The following is a 21,905-nucleotide window of genomic DNA, read 5'->3' on the forward strand; positions in this document are numbered from 1 at the left end:
CCCCCCTTCCCAACTCTGCCTCTTCCCTCCAGCAGTGCAGGGCAATGTGGAGTAGGGGTTCATCACCTGCTCTTTCTGCTGCTGCTCAGGGGGAGGAGTTGGAGTCCTTGCCCTGCTCTGCTGTGGGCTCCTCCAGGGGCTGCAGGTGGATCTCTGCACCCCTGAGCTCTCCATGGGCTGCAGGACTTGCCCATGGAATCCCAGGGGAATCTCAGCTCACGTTCCTGAAGCAGCTCCAGCCCCTTCTCCAGCCCTGCCCCGGGTGTGTGCAGGACTGCTCATCACATATTCTCACTCTGCTCTTCTCTGAGTGCAATTACACAGTAACTTTTCTCTTCTTCTGCTTAAATCCTTGATCCCTGAGGCATCACCACCATCTGTGCAGTGGGTCCATCCTGGAGCCATCTGGAGTTGGCTCTGCCAGACACATGGGAAGTTTCTGGCAGCTTCTCACACTCTTCCAGCCACCCCACTTCCAAAACCTGGAAGTGCAAACCCTGCATGGGAGGCCCTGGTGGCACATGACCCTCACTCTGGGGGAGCCAGCTTGGGACTGGCAGCTGAGGGAGAGAATTGCTGGCTCAGGTGCCTCTGCAGAAGCTCCAGCAGACCAGGGTGCAGTGCCCTGGTGCAGCCCCTTCTCACTGATGTCAACCCCAAACCACTCAGCCTGGCTGTGAGCCTGTGGGTCCAAGTGCAGCAATGCTCCATTTATGCCAATCCAGGACTTCCTGTGTGCCTTGCATGGCAGCACCATGGCCTTGATGCCCAGCCCAGGCCCTGGGCCCACTGCAGGCATTTTTAGGTTGTTCCTCATCCCCACAGCAGGCCCACTGCAGCCCTGGTGGGTGTCTGCTCTGTTGTGCCCACCAGTCTTTAACAGCAGTGGGAGTCTGGGGGTTTCTGGTGCCTGGTATTTGGTCACTGGCAGCACTTGGTGGGGACCAGGCAGTTCTGGTGGCCCCAAAAACTTCTCTGGGACTCTGGGCAGGAGACAGGACAGGGCTCCCAATCCCTGCCTGAGCTGCCTTAGCACAGCAATCCCCGTCCCTGCTCCTACCCCTGCCACTGCTCCTGACCCCACCCTTCCACACTTTTGACCCTGATTCTGTCCCTGTCCTTGACCCTGTGCCTGCCCCTGCCCTGTCCCTTTATCCCTTCATTCTCCCTGCCCTTGCCTCGACCTCTGCCCTTTCCTATTCCCTATCCTCAACCATGTTCCTGGCCCTGGCCCTGCTCATCTCTTCCTTTGCTCCCCTGCCCCAGTGCTGACCCCATGACCTTCCCCAGGACTGCTTATCCCAAATTTGGGACTTGCTCCTTCAGGCTACACAGAGCCAGCCCAGGGCTCTGGGAGTGGGCACAGCCCCAGGGACAAATCCAGCTGCTGCACAGGACAGGGACAGTGCCTGTGGCCCCCAGCTCAGTCCAGCCACCTCCCATCCCCATCTCCCTCCTCATGGCTAATTATTGCTGGCTTTGTGGAAAGAGGGGCTGTGAAATGAACACTCCCCACAACTCTCTCCAGTTAATCACCCTCTCAATTTCTCTTACACCACTGCCAGGTTACCTGTACATTCCTGGCCTTCCCTAAAGCCAGGCCTGTTTCAGCCTGCCCCAAAGACCTGTTTCCCTTTTTGTCACTTGTTTCCCTCCCCCAAACCCCTGTTTGCTTTCAGATCCCCTCCCACCCTCTCCCTGAGTGCCTCCCACCCCTCTCTCACCCTCCAGCCACAGAGCACACGAGGTGTTCAAAACTCGCACAGTTTATTTTGCTCCTGGCCGGCCGGAGGCTCCACGGGGCCTGCCCCAGGCCGGCAGCCCCAGAGCGCTGACAGCACTGCAGTAAGGCAAACGTTTCAATTGTCCAGAAAGAAAGGTCTGTTCACACACCTGCCTGGGCACATCCATCTCTCAGCTGCTCGGTACCAGGTGCAGTTTGGTTTCCATGTCACATTCCCAAGCCCTCAGCTGTCCCGTGGGAGCAGAAGTGGTGCTGGAGGCGCGTGTCACACTCTGGTCACCCCACCTCAGTGCCACCACACAGGCAGCAGAGCTGGTGGCTTCACCTCAGAGTGTCACATTCAGGGGGCAGCAGCAGCTCCAGGTAAGCAGGTCTGAGCACACAGAGGAGCAGGGGGGACCAGGGGAGCCAATTCAAGGGAGCCCCTGTGCACAGCCATGAGCCCAGCACTGACTAGCACAGGGGTGATACAGACAAGTGCACATCCAGTAGTGTCAAGCAGCTGTGGAACAACTCTGCAACAGCAGTGGCTGAGACTCCTCCTGGATTTGGTCTGGGGCCTTACAGGGAGATTGTGACACCTCCTGGTCCCAGCTGCTGTCCCACGTGGTCACAGCAGCACAGTGCGAGCCCAGCACTGCCAGGCTTTGACATCCAACAGAAACACAGCAGCGGGAGCTCATCTTCTCAGTAGTACTCCTTCTGAGACCTGCATTGCCTCTATGCAGCTCCTGGCATGGCTGTTGCTCCAATGGGATCGAGCAGTTATCTGGTACCCACCCTGCTCTCAATCCCATCCCAGTTCTGGTTCCTGCTTGTGTTTGTGTGCTGAGGTTACCACATGTGGCAGCAGCTCCAGCTGTCCTCCAAAGTCATCATCCTTGGTCACCCAACCCTTTTGCAGCATCCACTGTGACTGAGCACATAGGATTCTTCCAGATCCCTCAACAGCAGAACCACCATGAAATGGAATCTGCAGCCAGGGCTGGGGCACCAGGTACCCAGAGACTGCCTCGTGCCAAGCAGGAGTGTTACTGGTCAAAGCAGTGAAGGGGAACATCCCTGGAGAAGCAAACATCTCCAAGAAACAGTGGTGGAAAACAGTTCATGGTCTGAGCTCCAGCCCTGGGTTTAGTTCAGTCACTCTCATTCCTGCTGGACTGCCCAGAGCTGATGGCTGAGGTCGCAGTGAAAAGCACAGCTGAGGGGGGAGGCACTGCAGCTCTGACAGTCTGTGCTGAGCCCACAGCTCAGAGGGGTATTCCCAGAACCTCAGCCCTTTCTTTCAGTAGATACCATTCCCAAAGCCAGACCTCATTCAGGGAACCTTCCCCACCCACCCCATGTACCCCAAGCTTTGCATGTCCCTCAGAGTGGCCCATGTCCCAGGAAGTGGTGGTTCAGTCCTTATTTCAAAACCAGCATGGCCTCTGTCCCGTCCTGCCTCGTCAAGTGGAGTCCGTGAGTGAGGTAGTATTCCCGCCGGAGGAAGGCATAGAAATAATCTGAGATGAGCAGGATCTGTGGAGTGAGATGTTCAGACACATCAGTGGGGTTTCAGAGCAAGGAATAAAGAGGGACACGTGTTGGTGACAGACTGTTGGGGGTTAAGCAGCTCATGGGCTGTTCAGCACATGCTGCTGGACCTTGGGAACACCTTGTCCATCCCCTTGCCATGTTAAGCCAAGGGAGACTCACATACAGCAGCTCCATAAACTGCCAAAATGTATGACAATGGCAGGTCCAGCTGTGCCACAGCTGCACCCACAGAACTCCTTCTATCCAAGTGCTGTCCCAGAATCACAGGGTCATTTTAGCTAGAAAAGAACTCTGAGATCACCAAGTCCAGCCCTTGACTGATCCCCCACCATGTCACCCAGCCCAGAGCACTGAGTGCTGCATCCAGGCATTCCTTGGACACCTCCAGGGGTGGGACTTCACCACCTCCCTGGGCAGCCCCTTCCAATGCCTGACCATGTTTTCTGTAAGAAATTCCTCCTAATGTCCAATCTGAACCTCCCCTGGCACAGGCTTGAGGCTGTTTCCTCTCATCCTGTTCCCTGGAAGCAGAGGCCCCCAGCTGCACTCTCCTGTCAGGGAGTTGCAGAGTGAGAAGGTCCCCACTGAGTCTCCTTTTCTCTAGGCTGAGCGCCCCCAGCTCCATCAGCTGCTCTTGGGGCTCCCTTCTCTGGACATGTTCCAGCCCTGTAATGTCCTTCCAGAATGGAGGCACCCAGAAAGACACAACCCTTGAGGTGCCTCAGCAGTGCCCAGCACAGGGGCAGTCACTGTCCTGGTCCTGCAGCCACAGCACAGCTGGTACAGGCCAGGTGTCATTGGCCTCTTGCCCACTGGGCACACCTGGCTTATGTTCAGCTGCTGTCAGCCAGCACCCCCAGGGCCCTTCCCACAGGGCACTTTCCAGCCACTCTGCCCCAAGCCAGGACACCTTTGGCTGTACTGAGGCACATGGTGGGACTGTCACCACACCTGGAGGCCTGGAGATCACAGGAATGGGTGACAGTGGAGTTTCTAAAGCTGCCACCTTGGGAAGCTGCCACTGCTGGGGCAGACTGGGCTGTGGCAGGGACCTGCTGGCTCAGTAGTGCCATTTGTCACTTAGGCCCTTGCAGTGTGACCTTCCTGCAGGACTGCTCCCCTCCTCCATCTGGAAACAGAAGCAGCTAACTGGAGTGGAAAGCCTTTTCAGTGCCAGCCCAAGTGTCACCCTTGTGTCCTAGTGTGCAGATCCTACTCAAAGCATCCCTTTGGCATTATGTCACCTGAAGGACGTGGCAGTGCTAAGGGCACAGAGGGAGGGACAGCTGGAGCCTGCCTGGGTTACTGTGCAATACAGCACAGAAAAACACAGCAGCTGCTGCAGAGGGTCAATGGCACAACAGAAGGGGATGAAGGATCAGGTGGAGAGCAGGGGAAAGAGAAACAGAGCTGCAGACTGCTGAGGTCAGGGGAGAAAGTGTGAAAGGAAACAGACCCAGGGAGAGGGAAACAGCCATGATCTACTTGCTTCATGGAACTGCTGACAGGCTCTGTCAGTGCAGGTGATTTTACCTTTAACTAAGCTTCTCTGCAGATATCTAAATGAGAAAAGGAAGAGCTGAGGTGGGTGGGGATGAGGGCTAGGTCTTTCTCACAAGGAAATCAGACAAGAGACTTTTGCTATCTGCATTTACACAGAGCACAAGACCTTGCAGGATCTGAATATAACTTTCTCAGGTAGGAAATAAAATTCTCTTAGAATATCAACACCTCGTATTTCTAAATAAAATTTTACTACCCCTTTCACTCCATAGCAGGACATGTAATAAACCACCCCCAATTTCCTATCAGCTCCTCTTAACAAAATGTCTATTCTCCCTCTCACCCTTGCAGTCTCTTTTGGTTTTACCAAATGAGTATTTTCCCCATTAATCAAGAGTAAGAGTAGGTAATTTTCTGCCCCTGGTAAGTGTTCCCCTGGCTTTAGGAGGAGCAGACAAGCATAAATGGCTGAGGCACATTCAAAATAAAAGCAACTTTAACATGAAATGAACGTTCTGCTCACCCACACGCCAAACTGCCCCAGGGCTCAGGTACATGACAAGCAGCACAGACAAAAGGAAGGACTTACAAAAGGTTGTAGCACCTGTGTACAGTGTTGCACCTTTCAGCAGTGCTAAGCTCTGCTTTCCCTAAGGCCAGTGGAAGTCATGTATACAGAATGGCCTCAGAAAAGGCAGGGAGGGAAGTCCCGGCATCACTGGGACCCTGTGTGTGCTGTCACATCTCACAAAAACTGGTGTCATGTCCTTGTGCATGGGCAGGTCTCATTTGTCTGTTTTCTGGCCCCACTGCTACTGTCCTGAGGTGTTCCCATTTCCCCTCTTCCCCTTCTCCATTCACTTGTGCTTGGTCCTGCCACACTGAGATGCTTTTCCTTGGCCATCAGCAACAGAGCACAGAACTTGCAGTCAGCCGGGCTGGATTGTTAAGCCACAGCTCAAATACCACAAGAACTCTTCCCCATTAGTGTGCCAGGGGTTGAGGAACAGGCAGAATCCAGGAGGAGAGCTGGGAAGCTGCTAGGCAGAACCACACAAGACGCAGAGAGCCAGCCCCATCCTCAGGATTCTCTGCTGCTGACAGGCCACCCCATCCAGCAGCCTGCCCACAGTGCAGCTTCATTCACCTCACTCTACTGACCTGCCCTATGTTGAAAGTCAACGTGATGGCATAATAAAAATTGGAGTTGGCACTTCCTGCATAAATCCATAGATGCCACAGAACAGGGAACAGGAAGGAGCAGAAAATGAGCACACATGACAGGATGAAGATGTTCCGGAGGACTGTAAAAGAAAACCAGCTGTTAAAATGATGTATTACTGAGCAGTCATGGTCACACAACCAGCAATGGTGTTTAGGGTGTGTCCAGGGGGTGAGAGGCACTTGCCAAGACCTACTTCCCTCCAATAGCCTTCCACAAGTTGCTTTAGTAACTTCCTGGGTAGTGGTTATAAGAAATCCACTGTATTTCCCTTCAAAATAAATACTTCTGCCTTTGTTGCAATGTGAAATCCCCATTTGTAGCTCTTTCCCTCTAGGTCCTGCTTCCACTCTTTCTTGGATGACTTTGGCTTTTTGGTATCAACACTACAGTAAACAGCAGTCTAATTTGGAGAGCAGAGCACTTTAATCCCTTGCCTCATCAAGGTAATGACAAAGGAAAAAATGAATCTGTGGGTTATAGGAAAAGATACTTTCTTGGGAGGTGGAAAGGAAATGAAAGCACCATAAAAGGAAGAAACTCGTACAGGCCAAATGCACTGACAGACACATGATATCAAGAGGTGCAAGAATCCAGCAGTCTGCCTGAGTATGTGTCAGGTGGACAAAAACCAAGCACAACTTTGTCTAAAAGAGCTGGGAACTGTCAGGCCAGGAGAGGCTTTGCTTTCTGTGGAGTGCTTATGCCTGTCCTTTGGCAGCAGTGCTGAAATCCATCCTGACACTTGTGCTGCTGTGCTTGGCTGCAGCTCAGCCCATGCCCATCACTCTGCACTTGAGGGGAGATGATGTTTTGAGAGCATTCTCACATCCAAACCTCTTCCCATCTATTTTAAACTTGTTCAGTAGGTCTGTTCACACACTGCAGGGTGGGAGTTTGGAATGTGGAACTGAACTACACTGAGCAAGGACTTTCAGAAGTTCATCACCTGCTACAGATATGATGTGCTCAGGGCCAGCCTGTGGATTCCTGCCCTGTTTGATCACAGCTGCTTTGGCCTCAGCTGAGTCTGACACCTACAGAGCAGACGGTCTCCTGACTCCTGATTGTGTCTCCTACAACAGGCAGGTGAGCTGTCCATGAACTCACTTGGCCTGGCTTGGAGAAGGCTGCAGTGAAAGGCCTGGACAACCTGGCAGGGTTGGTCACAGCAGTTGGTTTAAGCAAGAAATGCCAGGAAAAACACAACACTTCCAAACGTCCCCATGGAAGTAGGTTCTATAGACTGAGCCTGAGAATCCACAGGAAGCTCTCCGGTGATTTCAAGAGCTAAAGAGAGTCTTTTTGAAGCATTTAAGAAAGACTGGAAAATTGCTTCAAGTAATTCAGTTACTTTCAACTCTAAGCAAACAAGCAGATGCAAAACAAAGCACAACTGCAAGATCCAGCACTTTAAGGCTGGGTGACTCACCAATTGCAGGAGCACTGTTCAAATTACACAGCCTTAAATGGGAGTGAAGCATCTGGAGGATGTAGGACTGCAAAAGGTTCTTACAAAAAAGATAAACTTCAGAACAAGTTGGAGAGAGTGGGAAGATAAACTACAAGTGAAAATTCCCTTCTTGACTAATTTCAACCTAAGTCCTTAAGAAATGTTAAGGACTGTATCACCAGAGGAAAAAACCTCCAAAATCCAGCCTCCTTCTAGACACCCCATGGAGCCCATGAGAGCCTATGAACTTGGGTCTGGTTTGGTTTAGTGATGACCATGTAATTTAATTATTTGCCAGGCCCTTTTCAATTCCAGATAAATAATAATCAAGCACAAAGAACTTACATCTGTAAAGGTGGCTCCAGACTGGAAGGAAGGCCATGTACAGTGCAACATCTCCCACGGTGGGATAGGACTTGAAGATAGAAATGATGGCGAGCTGGACAAACATGAAGAATACAGGGTGTTCCCTGGAAGGGAAAACAAACAAAGGCTAAGAGAATGCAGTAGTGCCTCTGGAAACTGCAAACAAATATCACCAAGGGCACAGATGTGCTACAGGACAGGCTCAAAGAGGCTCCTGCAGCACTGTTCTCTCCATGCTAGGCTCTGAATGCTAGGTGGGGTGGACAGAGCTGCCCTGCAGAGCTGCAGGGTCAGGGGAGGCACATCTGCCACAGCCCTCACCCAGCACCTTTGGGACTCCCTCAGTGCACATTTACACCTGCACATTGGTCACCTGCACTGTGCTTCCCCATCTCTGCCTTATTCACCAGAAGCAATTAGCACCTGCCCTCTGACTGCAATCTGGAGAAGCCCAAAGCCCATGGTTATCCCTCCAGTACACCTGACCTATCCAGTGCAAGCCAAAGGACAAGCTCACTGAGAATCCAAGTGTCTTAGGGGGTGTTTTTATCAGAAAGAAGTCAATGACTGAGATAGGGAAGTCCCCAAGTTTCCACTTTTTTTCTGACAATGACGAGCTGGAAGTTCCATCCAGTTCTTCCTTTCTGACTACAGTGCCTTATGCTGGCACTGCACAGCCTCCATTTCTGCTGCCTCTGTTAATGCTTGCAACACAGAGTTCCACTGCAGAGACCAAGTCACTCTATTTAAGAGGAACAATCTGAAACTACGGGAAATGAGGAGGACAGGCCCTGTTAAAAATCTTTTTCAGGCTTGTAGATAGAACATCCAAGTTCAACCTTAGAAGCTTCCACTGGATAACTTAAGAGTAAAAAAAAGTAGCAGAGAAATACACTTATACTTACTTTAACTTTATTGCCAAGGGAATGGTGTAGAAGAACACATTGATTTGAAACACACATACGAAGAAAAGACTAAAGTGTTCAAACATCTCTGCAAAGAAGTACCAGAAAAGGCCAATATTGGGTGTCAGGTCTGGAACAGAAAGGCTGAAAATTGAAAAGATAGTCACAGTAAATTTTTTAATGATTGTTCTTCACTACCCTGCTTCTGTTGCATTAATTAATCATTGTATGCTACTGGATGTAGGACCTAAATTGTAAATCCATGAAAGAGAAACCAAATGGATGAAAATGTGGGGAGCAAGTTGAAACCCTGCTGAGGAATCCTTCCTGATGTTACAGCAGGACTGAAACCATTTCAAGCAGACACTTCTCCAGAGAGGAATATTTCAGAGCCATGGTAGCTCAGCAATCAAATTCATTTCCAATCAGTGGAAAACGGCTCTTGCCTTTAATTTTTGCTATTATTTATTTAACAGAAATTGGAGGTGGCTAATGGATGCTTCCCCCCACATATTCTTTCTTTTATTGCATTGTCAGTAAATCACAGACCCCACACTTCCTGGGCCAAGCACACACCTGTATGTGATGGGCAAGAAACAACCTGGGTGGGAAAGGTGGGGCCCAACAGAAAACCATCAGTAAGAATCCTTATACTTACATAAACCCATAAACAGATGGGATAAAATCCCAGGAGTTGAGCAGGAAGAAGGAGAGGCAGATGATCACTACCAGGCTGCACAGGTACAGGGATGCATACTGCATGGTGTAGAGCCAGAAACTCTTGCTTTTCAGTTTGATAGGTATGAACTGACGCTGAAAGAGAAACAGAAGCACCTCATCAGGAGGAGAGCCACAAGAAAGCATCAGTGCTCAGAACATCATTTTAAATTTATGAAAGAAAGCATTGCGCTATGGCACTTGAAGGAGCAGCTTTCAAGTACAATTTGCTTCTTGTTCTTCACTGTGGCAAATTAAGTCCCACACATTGCATGTATTCCCAGAGCTGTGTTTGAAAATACAGTTGCAAAGCTGGTCATTTCTGCCTGCAGTGAATCCCTCCTGTGAGCACATACACGGGTGTAAGATTTACACAGCCCTGCTCACAGCTGCACTGGTACCTCAGATGTTCGCAATACTGCACTGGTGCCTGCCTTCTCCTTCATGACCCCACTGCATCCAGAACCCCCACTGTGTGGTACCCCCACATGGCCTGGCACTCCCGCTCTGCTGAAATCAGGAAAAATGTGTTTCTCAGCACAAAGGAGCCTCTCTGAAAGCTGGCTTCCTCAGACAAAGTCCTGTCATTGCCACATGTCCTTGTCAGAGGCCAACGTGTCATGACAGGGATATTTCACACCATCAGGTCCCCAGACTGTGTACAAATATATACAAATATATACAGGGGCCAACACTTTGGCAATTGCTCAGCACTCTGCAGCTCCAGGTCAGTGATGTGGCTTTTCCATTTGGCCCTGGGGTTTGCAGTGGCAGGAGATGTGCAGATAACCTGCCCTGACTGCTGTAGGCTCTGTGTAAAGCTCACTGGGTTTTCTCAGTTGGAGTGGGTTTAATTTAACTTGCTGGGACAATGTAAGCAACATTACCAAAAATTTTGGCAGGACAGATTGAAAAGAGCAGAAGAAAAGTGATTTAATTCTGTACAAAGAATACAGGAAAGTTCATTCACAAATTTAGATAAAAGGGCTCACACTGGCATGACTGCCCTTAAAAGCTGCAAATTAGCCAAGCACTTATTGTGTGTGAATTCGAAGTACAATGCTTGCTCTTCACTCCCAACTTACTTTGACCAAAGTTAAAAGAGAACAAACGAGACTAAAATACTGAAGACATCAATTCTCCTAAAAATCATCAAACTGAAAAAGCAACACTGACTCTGCAGTTGTTCTCTTGCAAAGACTAATAATAAAATTTCTGAAAAAAAGTAAGATACATTCATGTCAGATAGTCAGAGAAAGAAAATTAATTAGAACTGACTCTCATTCTGTCTGGAAGCTCAGAGATTTGAGAACAGGCTAGTTAAGTAAAGATAAGCTATAAAAACACCATCAGAAGCAACAAAGAAAGACTGGTGAAATGCACAGCAGTGTTTTAGAATTATAGTAATTTCAAATATTAAAACATTATCACAAATTGGTAGTGAAGTGAGCTGAGCCTCTGCTGGCATCACAGCCTCACTTTGCTGCCATAGCAGGATAAAATTAGCAAGGGCAACCCTGGTGGGATTCAGGGTCTTGTTAATGGAGAGGGAGGAAAGGACAACCAGCCTCTTTCCAGAACATGTCTTCTGCCATTAAACCCCAAACCAGCATTTCTGAACTTCTCTGGCTCTGAGCCCCTCATTGCTGCTCACACAACACAAAGAACTGCATTTATTTTGGGCAAACTAAACACCACCCAGTTCTGCAGGAACTTCTGCTCCCTTCTTTCCAAACACAGGCATTCCCATTCAGGGTTCAGACCTCTCATGGCTTAAGAGTCAGTTTTTCTGAAACTCTGCACTTGTCTGACTCCCCTCCCCAAGACTGTCCCTGCACAGCTACAAGAACAGGTACCAGGAGTTAGAAATCACCTACCTGTAGAAGGTAAAGCAGTGCTGGAGCAAACAGTGTGAGAGGGTAGAGTGACTGGTATGTTGCTAAGGCCAGAAACACAGCACTGAGGAAGGCACTGCCTGCAAAGAAAAAAAAAAAAAAATTATAAGGAACTTTTAGTATAAACAGCCATACAAACAGGAAGTCCAAATGGGAGGAAACTCATAACCCTCTGCAGGGGATTCAGAAATACCAGGACACCACATAAAGGAGTTTTTAGCAGAATGTATCCTGCAGGGTGTCCTCTTGTTAATGACATTTTGAATGGAAAATGAATTATTCCATAAGAAACAAACACTGTCTGGTTTATATCTCCTGTCATTCACACACAGAAAGAGATTCATATAATTCACTCTATATAAAGCCCATAGTGGCTGCTGTTAATGCATGGGAATGCATTCCCTTAAGTTATATCTGTATGTAAGAACTGCCATGCTGGGCTTGCTGGATAAGCTCATCACCAGAATGTGTTGCAGCCTCAGGAAAGCTGTGTGCAAGCAAAGTCTGCAGCTGAAGCATTAGCTCTGCTTTACTGATACCAAAACTGAGGCATAGAAAAGACTGGCACAGCTTTTCCAAGTGATCTTATAAATATGAACATTTTTATTGGGGCAGCTTTATATGAGGTGTCTCAGTCTTGTGCACTCACATTTCTCAATTACCAATAACGAAAATAATGTCCAAAACATCTCAGGTTAAATGACAGAAATACAAGCACCCAGTGCAGCAGCTTGGTTATAGCTACAGACTTGATGGAAGTCCCCTGTAAAAATAGATTTCAGACAGCAAGAGCCCTGGCTCAGTGCATTGAACCAGCTGTCACCCTGCTGACAGCCAACACTCAGAGAGCTCCTCTCTGCTTCCTCCTTTGAAAGGGAAAATACAGGGCTACCTGGTGATCAGCCTCTTCTCCCTTCAATACACTCTCCTGACAGAAACCTCCCTATCCTGTATTTTATCCAGTGTTCAGTTCTGCACTGATCTAAAGAAGTGATTCCCAGAAATCACAGTCATAACCTGATATCTTCTTTGCCCCCTTCTTAAACCCCAGACTGCCACACTCCCAGTCAGGGACAAACCACGAGACAGCCACTACATTTCCATCTATAACCAAATTTTTGGTCTCAGGGTATCAGTGAACAGTTCAAAATAATACTAACTAAACAGTTCAAAATCATGTTAACTAAATAGACCCCGTTTGTTTGCTACTGCAAATGCTTTTAAATTAAAACATCTCCTGACTCAATTAGCAAATAATTATAGGAAAACTTTCTTTTGGAAACACTGATAAAAACTATCTATATCAGATTTTTTTTTTTGCAGTGCCAGGATCTGGGCCCTGCTGGAGACAAAAGATCAGACTGACCCTTCCTCTGATCCAGCAAAGAGCTCCTTAAAATTTTGGTGATTATTACAAATCATAAAGGCTAGAAGATTTTAGCACTGTGGAGTCACAGAAGAAACAGAAAGCTGTCATCATGCACAAAATGAATGAAACAATGACTCTGACATAATCTACTCCACTGGTTTGGGTCTTCGGTTACTGCTTCTGCTTCCCCAAAGCTCAATTAATTAATTTCAAACCATGTTTACAACTGTGAGTGAAAGCCAAATAATAGCTGTAGGCAAATGCTTGCTTTTTAATAGAAGTTCAATGATAAACTTTAAAAATAAATTGTGTATTACACTTAAGTGCATATTCACATACAAAAGAAAAGCAACAGAGCTCTTATGTTCTGCAACACACAATCATGTTTCTTCCTGAACAGAAAACTATTTGAAGCCAACCAGGCAAAGGAGTCAGTTTTTAGAGTAAACCCTCAGGTACACTGAGGTGAAAATCAGTTTTCACCTGACTATGAAGTCTCTTGATCTCACAAATTCATGTAGAACTTGCACCTTCTTCCAGTCCTGTAGGTACCATTTTTCACTGAGATCTTTGTTGCAATCGTAGCTGTAAAGTTGCCCTGTGATTTATTTTTTGCTACATTTCTAATCTTTCTAAAAAGTCATAAAGAACTCTTTTTTCTTCACTGTGTTACCTTTTATTGTAGCTAAAATGAAGAATGCAATGACAGAGTTGTTGATGGCGCAGGTGGACTTTGCCACACAAGACATCACAGTGTAGGGGTTTAGCAGGTAGCTGAAAAAGAGCAAAGTTCAGGTTACATTCAAAGGAGCACCTAATAAAAGAGATGTTCAAAGGAAAAAAAATATGCACTTTGCCTTTTCTTTTTGTTTATTTAGATTTGATGGGATCCTCTAATCAGCAAATTAATTCAGCTGAACAGGTTCCTCAATCTGAAGCAAAAACCAGACCTCTGGATTGAAGACGTGGACACAGGGGCCACAGGGAGCCCACTACAGAGGTGAGACATTGGGAAGATGTCCAAAATGCAAGTTCTGGCCTAGAAAATGTCTACCAAAAATGTTCCTTGCTTTGCAGAAGCATTGTACATTTCTTCAGTCACATCTAGGATTATTGTGTCCAAAGGAAACTTTTTCTGCTACTCACACCTACTACTTCCGAAGAAGAATAAGAAGAAAACATGATGGAAACAAATATGAGACGTAAGCAGATTTTCCCACAATCCAACCAGTCTCCTGCTGTGGCAGAGCAAGCCTTTATGCTCACCATGGCACAATTTGAGCACAAAACCAGCCAGATATGCAAGACTGGCACATTTTAATTTGAATTAGAAAAAAACTCTTAATGACTTTTATGTTCCAGAGTTCAGCCACACTTCAGTTTGCAAGGACGCCAGCTCCTTTTGGAAATAAGAATTACAACAGTCTCTTTTAAATAGGTTCAGAGCAAAGAAAAAGGTCTGGAGGACTGCCAATACAATAGGTATGATCATGTACTAATCAGCCTTGCCAATAACTAAATTGCTCATCAGTGTCAGTAGACAGGGCTGATGATTTTGTAATTCTCTCCTAATATTTTCCAATATTTCTGAGTCCCAGTCTGTCCTTTCAGTGTTTCCAGAAGGCAGCCTACAGCAGGACAAGTATAATTTAATGCAAACTTCACTGTGGAAATGTGCAAAACAGTCTGCAATTTACCCACTTCTGGTCATGGGGAATGTGCCATATAAAAAACTGAAAATAAGAAAAAATGGCAAATTATCTAATGGAGAACTCTCTGATACAGAACAATTTGGATAATTTCTTTGTGTCCAAATAGCAATTAAAAAAAAAAAAATCTGTAACAGTAGGCACCTTGTTTGTATGTTAGTTTAGATGCAGCCTTCTGAAATGAAAAAAAAATGTTTCATATACGGAAGAAGACCGAGACATGAAATTAATAAAATGACAACATGCAAATATCTTTTAACTGTTATAAGCAATTTGGGATATTCAAGTTGTAATATTCAGCACACATTCAGATATTTTGTCCAGCTGCTGAAAAATTCTCCTAACTTTTCTGAAAAGACACCATTTGGAAGGCATAGGATCAATTTTGATAACATTATCATACAGGCAAAATAAATGGGAATGTGATCTGTGTTGACAAAACATTCTTGTTACCCAGATAATGACCTTATGCTGCTGAGCCCATCTCAAAGGGCCTGAGTGAATTTACTTGCTGGCAACAAGCACATGCATCTGCTTTTCACTTTCCAACTGAGTATTCAGGGCCAATAGGAAATTCAGAATTTTTGCAGGAAAGAAACTCAACTTTCAACAGTTTTTGAAGGCACAAATGAGACAAAAAAACCCCAAAGGGAGCTGAGGAACCAAAGCAGCCCACTGCAGTCTACAGGAGCAATACTTACAATAGTGCTACCTTGAGGGGGATGTAGTGCATCTCCATGGGTGTCTGGATGAGTTCAGCCACATCTGGTGCATATTTATCCAGTTCTATTAGGAGCTTTTGCTTTTTGAACTGAACAAGAGGGAATAATCAAAGACTGTCAGAAGAGGAACTGTACTGCTTGTGTAATTCTATTTCATATTACTCAGCCAGTTACCTGGGGTTTCTATTACTGTGGAGCATATTAGAGTTCCTGGTGTGAGCTAAAACTTATGTTATGTGAGGAGTTGTAGAGAACAAAAGACCCCCATTGTTTCCCAAATACTTAACAACTGAAGTGAGAGTCAGGAGGAAGAAGATAATTTTTATTTGTTTAAACTTCCTTAATTACTTGCATCTACGTCTTGACACAGCCACCAGTGAATTCACCACACTGGAGTCCAATACTCAATCTTCCTAACACCTCTCCAGATCTCAAATGAAAAGCTAATTTTATAAATTCAATGTTCAACACACAAGGCCCTGAAACCCCAAACCCTATATGTATGCAGTGTTCGTTGTTTTAATGATGGATACTTCTAAGACAAATATCTCTTTAATCTCTTTTGTTTTAGAGGCTCTCTATGGAGACCAGAAAGAAATCTGAAATATGAACTGACTGAATTATGTTATGGTGAGACAAAAGGACAGAGATGCTAGCAGTAAATCCTCAACAACCAAAGTTGTGGAATTCTTACATGTCTGCAGTTCTATCCTGGGTTACTTCCTTAACCTCAAAGTCAGAGGACAAAGAACAAGCACATAGCTGGGTGGGAGACCACAGAGATGCTGTAGAAAATGTCTCCCTGCTGAGGTTGATACCTAATCCCCTCCCCTCTGGAACTGCAAAGCACTGCTTAACAAAATATTCTTTGAGAGCTGGGAAGAATCACTCACCTCCAAATACACATCCTTGTAATTTGAAGGAAACAAGTAGTATTTGATGTCAGACTTTCCCCACGCTCACAAGAATCATCTGTGTCACCTCAGAACTGCTGGAAGGTTTCACTCCTTCCCTTACACATTTCTAGTCTGTGTATTACCTCATGCTGTGTGCAAAGAAACCCACTCCAGGGTGTAACACCCAGGCTGTAGAAAACTGTACACTGCTGTGATCACCACTCAGTGTGTAGTGCCACAACAAAATTTGAAATGCCTCAGTTATCTACTACATTCAGTCCTGTTTGTCATTAAAATATGACCAGATTTACTGAAACAAGGACTTGACACCACATCCTCTGGCCCAAGATAATTATATTTGCTGGGAGAAGAGGACCAGCAACACTGGGAAGTCAGCTTACCACAACTTTGTTGAAGTCTTGGATTGCCAAGTAAAGGGCAACAGCAGTTAGCACATCAGTTATCTAAGAAAGCAAAGGACAGACTGATTGTGAGAAAAATAAAGAAATGGAGGAAAATATATTGGTCAGCATTTAACAGGAGCTCTGTTAAATGATGACCAAGCATTTAACATCTGTGACTCAGCTCAGGGGAACAAAACACAAACTTCAAAAATCCTGAAAGGCTGATTTGTACAGTGCTCTCACACACCATCACTTCACCTTAAATGCATGAGCAGTATCAAAAAATGTATATTCACAGAACAAGAGAATGGGGAATTAAGAGGAAAGAAGTTGTTCATGGAGAGCAGCACATGAGGGTAATAGAGAGAACCACTGATGTAGGGAGAGCACAGCAACACTGGGACAGTGCTCAGCTTGGTTAAAGCCACCTGGCCACCAGAGCAGCGTGACAGTGCCCTGAGCTGCCCCAGACTACCCTGCAGCAGTACAGGGCAAACAGCTGCTGGCTCTGCACAAGCCCTGCCTGGCAGGGACCTGGGCACAGAGGCTCCACTGGGTGCTATGTGGAGCCAGCAACAGGACTTCTGTCCTTCTGAATTGTGCAGAAGAACCTGGAGAACAATTTACAAGAGATATTTGGGGGATGAAGCCATCTGTGCTCCTTGCAGGTCTGGGGTTTGGCAGACAAACAGCAGTGTAGGGAATGGTGAGAAACATCAGTGTAGGCATTAGGCTGGGGGGACAAAGTATTTTGTTACCTATAAGAGATAACATTTGAAATTTGAAATAAAAATTCCCATGCCTGTGTGGGGATACTTACTTAAGCAAGAACTCACAAAAAAGAAGGAATATGTATGTACAAAAGGGAAGAACCTGAATGTGGGTTTGTATAGGCAAAGCTGCCTTTCTGGTTAAAAGTGAGCTCAGCAGGATTCTGAGCTACAGGGAGGCTGAAGGACTGAAAAGAAAGTCGTACTCAGCATTTCCCTGAATGGGACTTTCAGGAGAAGCTTTCCATGAGCACTTACCATGAACACCAGTTCAGCATATTCAATCAGGAAGTGAAAGAGATAGATTATCAGTGGGGTCTGAAAGAGAGCAAAAGGGAAATTCATATCAAATACTATCCAGATGAAATACTGGTGATTTGATGAGACAAACTGCAAGAATTGAGCAGTGCTACAAGACACTGCCAAAGGTAATTTTCTTTGGCCTGTTCTCCAACACTGGTATTTCAGAGTATACTCACTGGTCTTTTACCTTGCAAAGTCCTCAATGCACTTTATAAAAGACACTATCAACTCTGAAAATTGTATTCTACTCCAGCTTTTCAATTCTATTACAATAGTGGTAGACTTACAATAGAAAGCATACAAAGACCAGCTTTAGAAAGTAATTTTTTTCCTAGAAAATCTATTTTTCAGGTTGTCTGTAGGTTTGTTTGAAAGACTTCCTACATAGCTGGTTCCCCTGCTGTTTAGATGTGTCTTTTATAATGCAAAAAGAAAGCATGTTAAAAACATAAAGCAGTAGGATTATTACAATCATACCATCCTCTTACTCCTAGAGTTTTACCCTTCTAAGGTAAGAGGAAAAGCATGTTTCTGAATTATTCCCATCACACAAAAGCTTAGTCTGGAAGGACAATATTTACATGCTGCAAATTCAGTCTTCACTGTGAGAAAATAAATTCCTTTTTAAAAACTTCAAAAAAATGTGATGGCCTAAATAAGCATGGGGAAATATTTCACAGTCTGGGAGAAATTCTGTCTAAAGAAGTAGAATTTATTGAAAATAATCCACTTTGCAGAGGATACCAAGTGCCTGCTTCACTCCAGGCGACACTATGCTTGAGTGTACCTTCATATCAGTAAGGCCATTCAAGGGCACAAAGCCCCACAGGTGCTTAAGTGCTTTTGTAGGAACGAGGTGTTTTCATGATGAGGAATAAATAAACTGCATACTTGTGCTAGTATATGAATTTGTGCAAATGCAGAGACTCCAGGTGCTGATACCCAGTAAATCCTATCAGACTCACAGTGACACCATCCCTGCTCCAGCTTGTGCTGACAGAAACAACTGGATGTGAACAGAGTATTTGACTTTGTATCACAGAGTTCCCCTGTCTCAGAGTTTCTTTATGCAGTAACAAATACGACACTGCCTGCCCCTGCACAGGGAATTCACTGGATTACCTGGATTTCCTCATGCTGGTCACTGCTTAACCACTGCTCAGACAAACCAGACAACTTCAGGTTCTCTGCAGACTTTGGGATGAAACAGGCCCCCAGCAGCCAAACTCAGACCTCTGCCAATGGAATATCACATTTAAAACCAAATATGCAAACCAACCTCATGAAAAATAGCTCCAGAGTATGGCGAGACCCCTAAATCCAGCAGAGCTAATCCTTCGACCACTGAAACAGACAAAACACCTGGATTAGAACCCTGTAATGTGGGAAGTGAGAGATGGTAAAACTGAAGTTTTTAAAATACTGACACTCTAAGAATCTCACACAGAATGGGTGACACCAAACCTCCCAGAGCCAACAGCCAGCCAGAACAGATTCACCCCCAGCTCTGCCATGCACGTTCCTGCATGGGCACTCATCACCTATTGATTTGTTTCAGCCAAAAATGTTCTAGATAAAACCTTTTGCATTTAACTCTATGTAAATCACATCCATGGCATCTCCTCCCTTTGAGTCACCTATTAGGTAATATATGGCATCTACACTACAGAAATACTTAATTCCAAGAGGACAACCACAACATGATATAGATTCCAAATTGTTTTGCCTCATTAGATGCAGAGAGGCCTCAAACATCCAAAATTACAAGGGAAGAACAGAAATGAACACATATTGCCAGACAAAGCTAAAAGCTTTATCTCTTGTTGAAACTTCCTGACATTTTACAGCCTTAATTCAGCTCCTTTGTGCTCATGGAGTTACAGCTTGCTCTGCAATGCATGTGTGTGCTTTTCCATAGAATCTCCACCCTCCCGAGCAGAGGTTCCCTGGTACTGAGCAGTATGCAGTGAAAGGAAATGGGCCCATTGGCTCAGAGGGAAACAGGCAGGACACTGCAGGAAAACACAAGAGGTGCTCAGTTCAGTGACATGCTAGAGAAATAGATTCTGGCTGCCACTAACTTCCTCTATGGTGACAACCCAGACTTTTCAAGATGATCCCACTTTTCCCCTTTACTATCTAGACACCCAGCTTGATGCTCTAAGGTAGTATTTAGAAAGAGACAATGGCACAGGAAACATAAAGTGAAGCAGAGGCTTCAGATCATCAAATACACTTGTATTTTTGACCTTTATTACTTCTGGCCACTCTTTTCCACCCCAAAACTGCAAATATTTTTACCTACATAATAACTGGATACCAAAAGTCCGTGATTAAAATAAATTAAGGTTCCTAACAGACTCGGATGATACACATTTGAACGTCAGTGAAAAGCCCCAATTACCCTGTACCTCACTCAGTCTTCAGAAGAGAATGTGGATCGCTGGTACCGTGTCGGGACATGAGCTGAGCAAGGCAGGAGAGCAGGGGACAGTGGCATTCTCACCGCGACACGGTGCCAGGGCAGGGACAGCGGAACGGGCTCGGCCGATGGAGCCGCACGCTGTGCTGGGCGGGTCAGGCTCCCGTTTGTGTACACGGTGTCTCCGGCCGGCTGCGAACCGTCCTGGCTCCTTGTCCTCCTCCTCCTCCTCCTCAGCCCCGCGGCCCTCCCGCCCCCCGGAGCCGCCGAGCTCCGGCCCCCACGGGCTCCTCCCGGCCGCAGCCGCCCAGGGCCCTTTCGTGCAGCTCTGCTTCGGGCCCCGGCGAGCACGGCCCGGCCCGGCCCTGCCCTGCCCCACCCGCGGGGCCGCTTCCAGCCCGGTGCCCGGCCGGGGTCAGGCCCTGTCCGCCCGGCTCGGGGGGTCCCTCCGCCCTGGCTCCCCCGCGCCGCCCCCGCGGGGCTCGGCCCGGCCAGCGGCGCCCCGGCCCGGACTCGCCAGGCCTCACCTCGCTTCCAGGCGTTTAGCGGGGACGCCACCTCGACCCGCTCGGCGATGAAGGCGGCAAGGCTGGAGCGGTACAGCGCGGCGCGCACCGTCACGGCCGCCAACACCACCAGCACCAAGGGGGCCGCCATCCCGGCGCGCGCTCCGCCGCTTCCGCCGGCTGTAGTTCCCGGGCGGCGCCGGGCAACACGCCACCAATGAACCGGCCCGCCCGGGCAGACTACATATCCCAGCGGCCCTCGCGCCGCCTCTCCCGGCACAACTCGGAACTACGGCGGCCGCGGGGGGGTGAAGTTAGCAGGAGCGCGCTCGGAGCGTCCCGCTCCCATCCCTCCAGCTGTCCCGTTCGGGTCGCCCTTGCCCAGGATGGCCACACGGGATTGCTCCTCCTCAGCCGGAGGACAGGGACCGCTCTGTCCTCGAGGGGCATCGCACTCCCCGCGGGCCGTCCGTCCCACTGTGGATCCAGGGTGCCTCTGGATTTTGGCTCTGCCCAGGCGGGACGAGGCCTGGCGGGTCGGGCCCAGCGCGAACGGGGAGCGTCGGTGGCTTCTGGAGTGTTTGTAAATCCCCTCAGAGAGTTCTTTACTTTTCAGGTATTTCACAGACCCCCATGGCACCTGCCCGCCGTGTTCGGAGGGCTCGTGGCTCTGTTTGGTTTCAGAAGGCTCTTGGCAGACTCAGGGTCTCTCTCAGTCTGTGTGGTTTCAACAGCTCCAGAGTTTAGGAGTTCTGGGGAAACTTTAACTCATCTGCCTTCCCAGCATGGACTTTCCTGCATCAACTGTTCCTCCATCCCCATCCCTGGGTATGTGCAGAGCCTGTTCACACAATCTCATACAAAAATAGCCTTTATAACACTTCATCTGGATGGAGACAAGTAGAAGGAAGACATGATAATCTAAAAAATTGAGTGACAGTGAAAACACATTTCATGTGGTATGTGAAGACAGCAATTTTTCATGTAATTAAAACTAGGATTTGCTGAGTGTACTCAGGCTGCCATGGAAAAGAACTGGATAATGTCCAAGTCAACATCTAGTCTGGATTTATGCAGCCTCAGAGCTGTAGAGCAGAGTTGCACCCACCTGCAGAAATGGAGAAAGGCTGAATTCTTGTGGGATGTGGTCCCTAAAGGCCCAGGTGACCCAGCATGTACTGTCCCAGGACTGGAGAGACTGGTGGGGTTCGGTGGTCAGTCACATAAACTTTCTGGACCATGTCTGCTTGGAACATGAATCCCTTCATGCTACAAAACCACCTTCAGAAGGTCCCCAGACTGTTTCCTACTGTGCTCACTCCCTCAGTGGGGCTCAGCTGCTGCCTTTGCAGCTCAAGTGTGGTCTCATCCACTGCCCTGGGACAGCAGACCTGGTCCTGAGGCCATAAGGAGAGCTTCAGTGCTCAGCTGTCAAGTGGCAGCTCCTCTGCTCTCAGGCT

The 21,905-nt window shown here is 47.3% G+C and overlaps 1 protein-coding gene across 6 annotated transcripts; it reads right to left on the reverse strand.

The window, feature by feature from the left end:
• Window positions 1-1,752: 1,752 nt before the first annotated feature.
• Window positions 1,753-20,655, reverse strand: PIGU (phosphatidylinositol glycan anchor biosynthesis class U). 6 transcript variants are annotated; one of them, XM_058850674.1, is made up of 12 exons: window positions 20,467-20,654; window positions 18,797-18,861; window positions 17,473-17,532; window positions 16,442-16,504; window positions 15,124-15,233; window positions 13,387-13,487; window positions 11,327-11,424; window positions 9,391-9,545; window positions 8,733-8,876; window positions 7,807-7,931; window positions 5,948-6,090; window positions 1,753-3,265 (listed from the first exon to the last, which is right to left on the reverse strand). In XM_058850674.1, exons 1-12 carry the CDS (start codon window positions 20,594-20,596, stop codon window positions 3,152-3,154), a joined length of 1,308 nt encoding a protein of 435 aa, XP_058706657.1. In that variant the 5' UTR covers window positions 20,597-20,654; the 3' UTR covers window positions 1,753-3,151. The 6 variants fall into 6 exon arrangements, 4 of the variants coding, with proteins under 4 accessions (XP_058706657.1, XP_058706659.1, XP_058706658.1 ...); XM_058850676.1 differs by lacking the exon at window positions 18,797-18,861 and adding an exon at window positions 18,640-18,752 and having other exon boundaries at window positions 20,467-20,606; XR_009278838.1 differs by lacking the exon at window positions 1,753-3,265 and adding an exon at window positions 7,441-7,519 and having other exon boundaries at window positions 5,954-6,411; window positions 20,467-20,655.
• Between the last annotated feature and the right edge of the window lie 1,250 nt (window positions 20,656-21,905).

This window comes from Poecile atricapillus, chromosome 15 (genome assembly GCF_030490865.1).
Source record: "Poecile atricapillus isolate bPoeAtr1 chromosome 15, bPoeAtr1.hap1, whole genome shotgun sequence".
Taxonomy (NCBI): Eukaryota; Metazoa; Chordata; class Aves; order Passeriformes; family Paridae; genus Poecile; species Poecile atricapillus.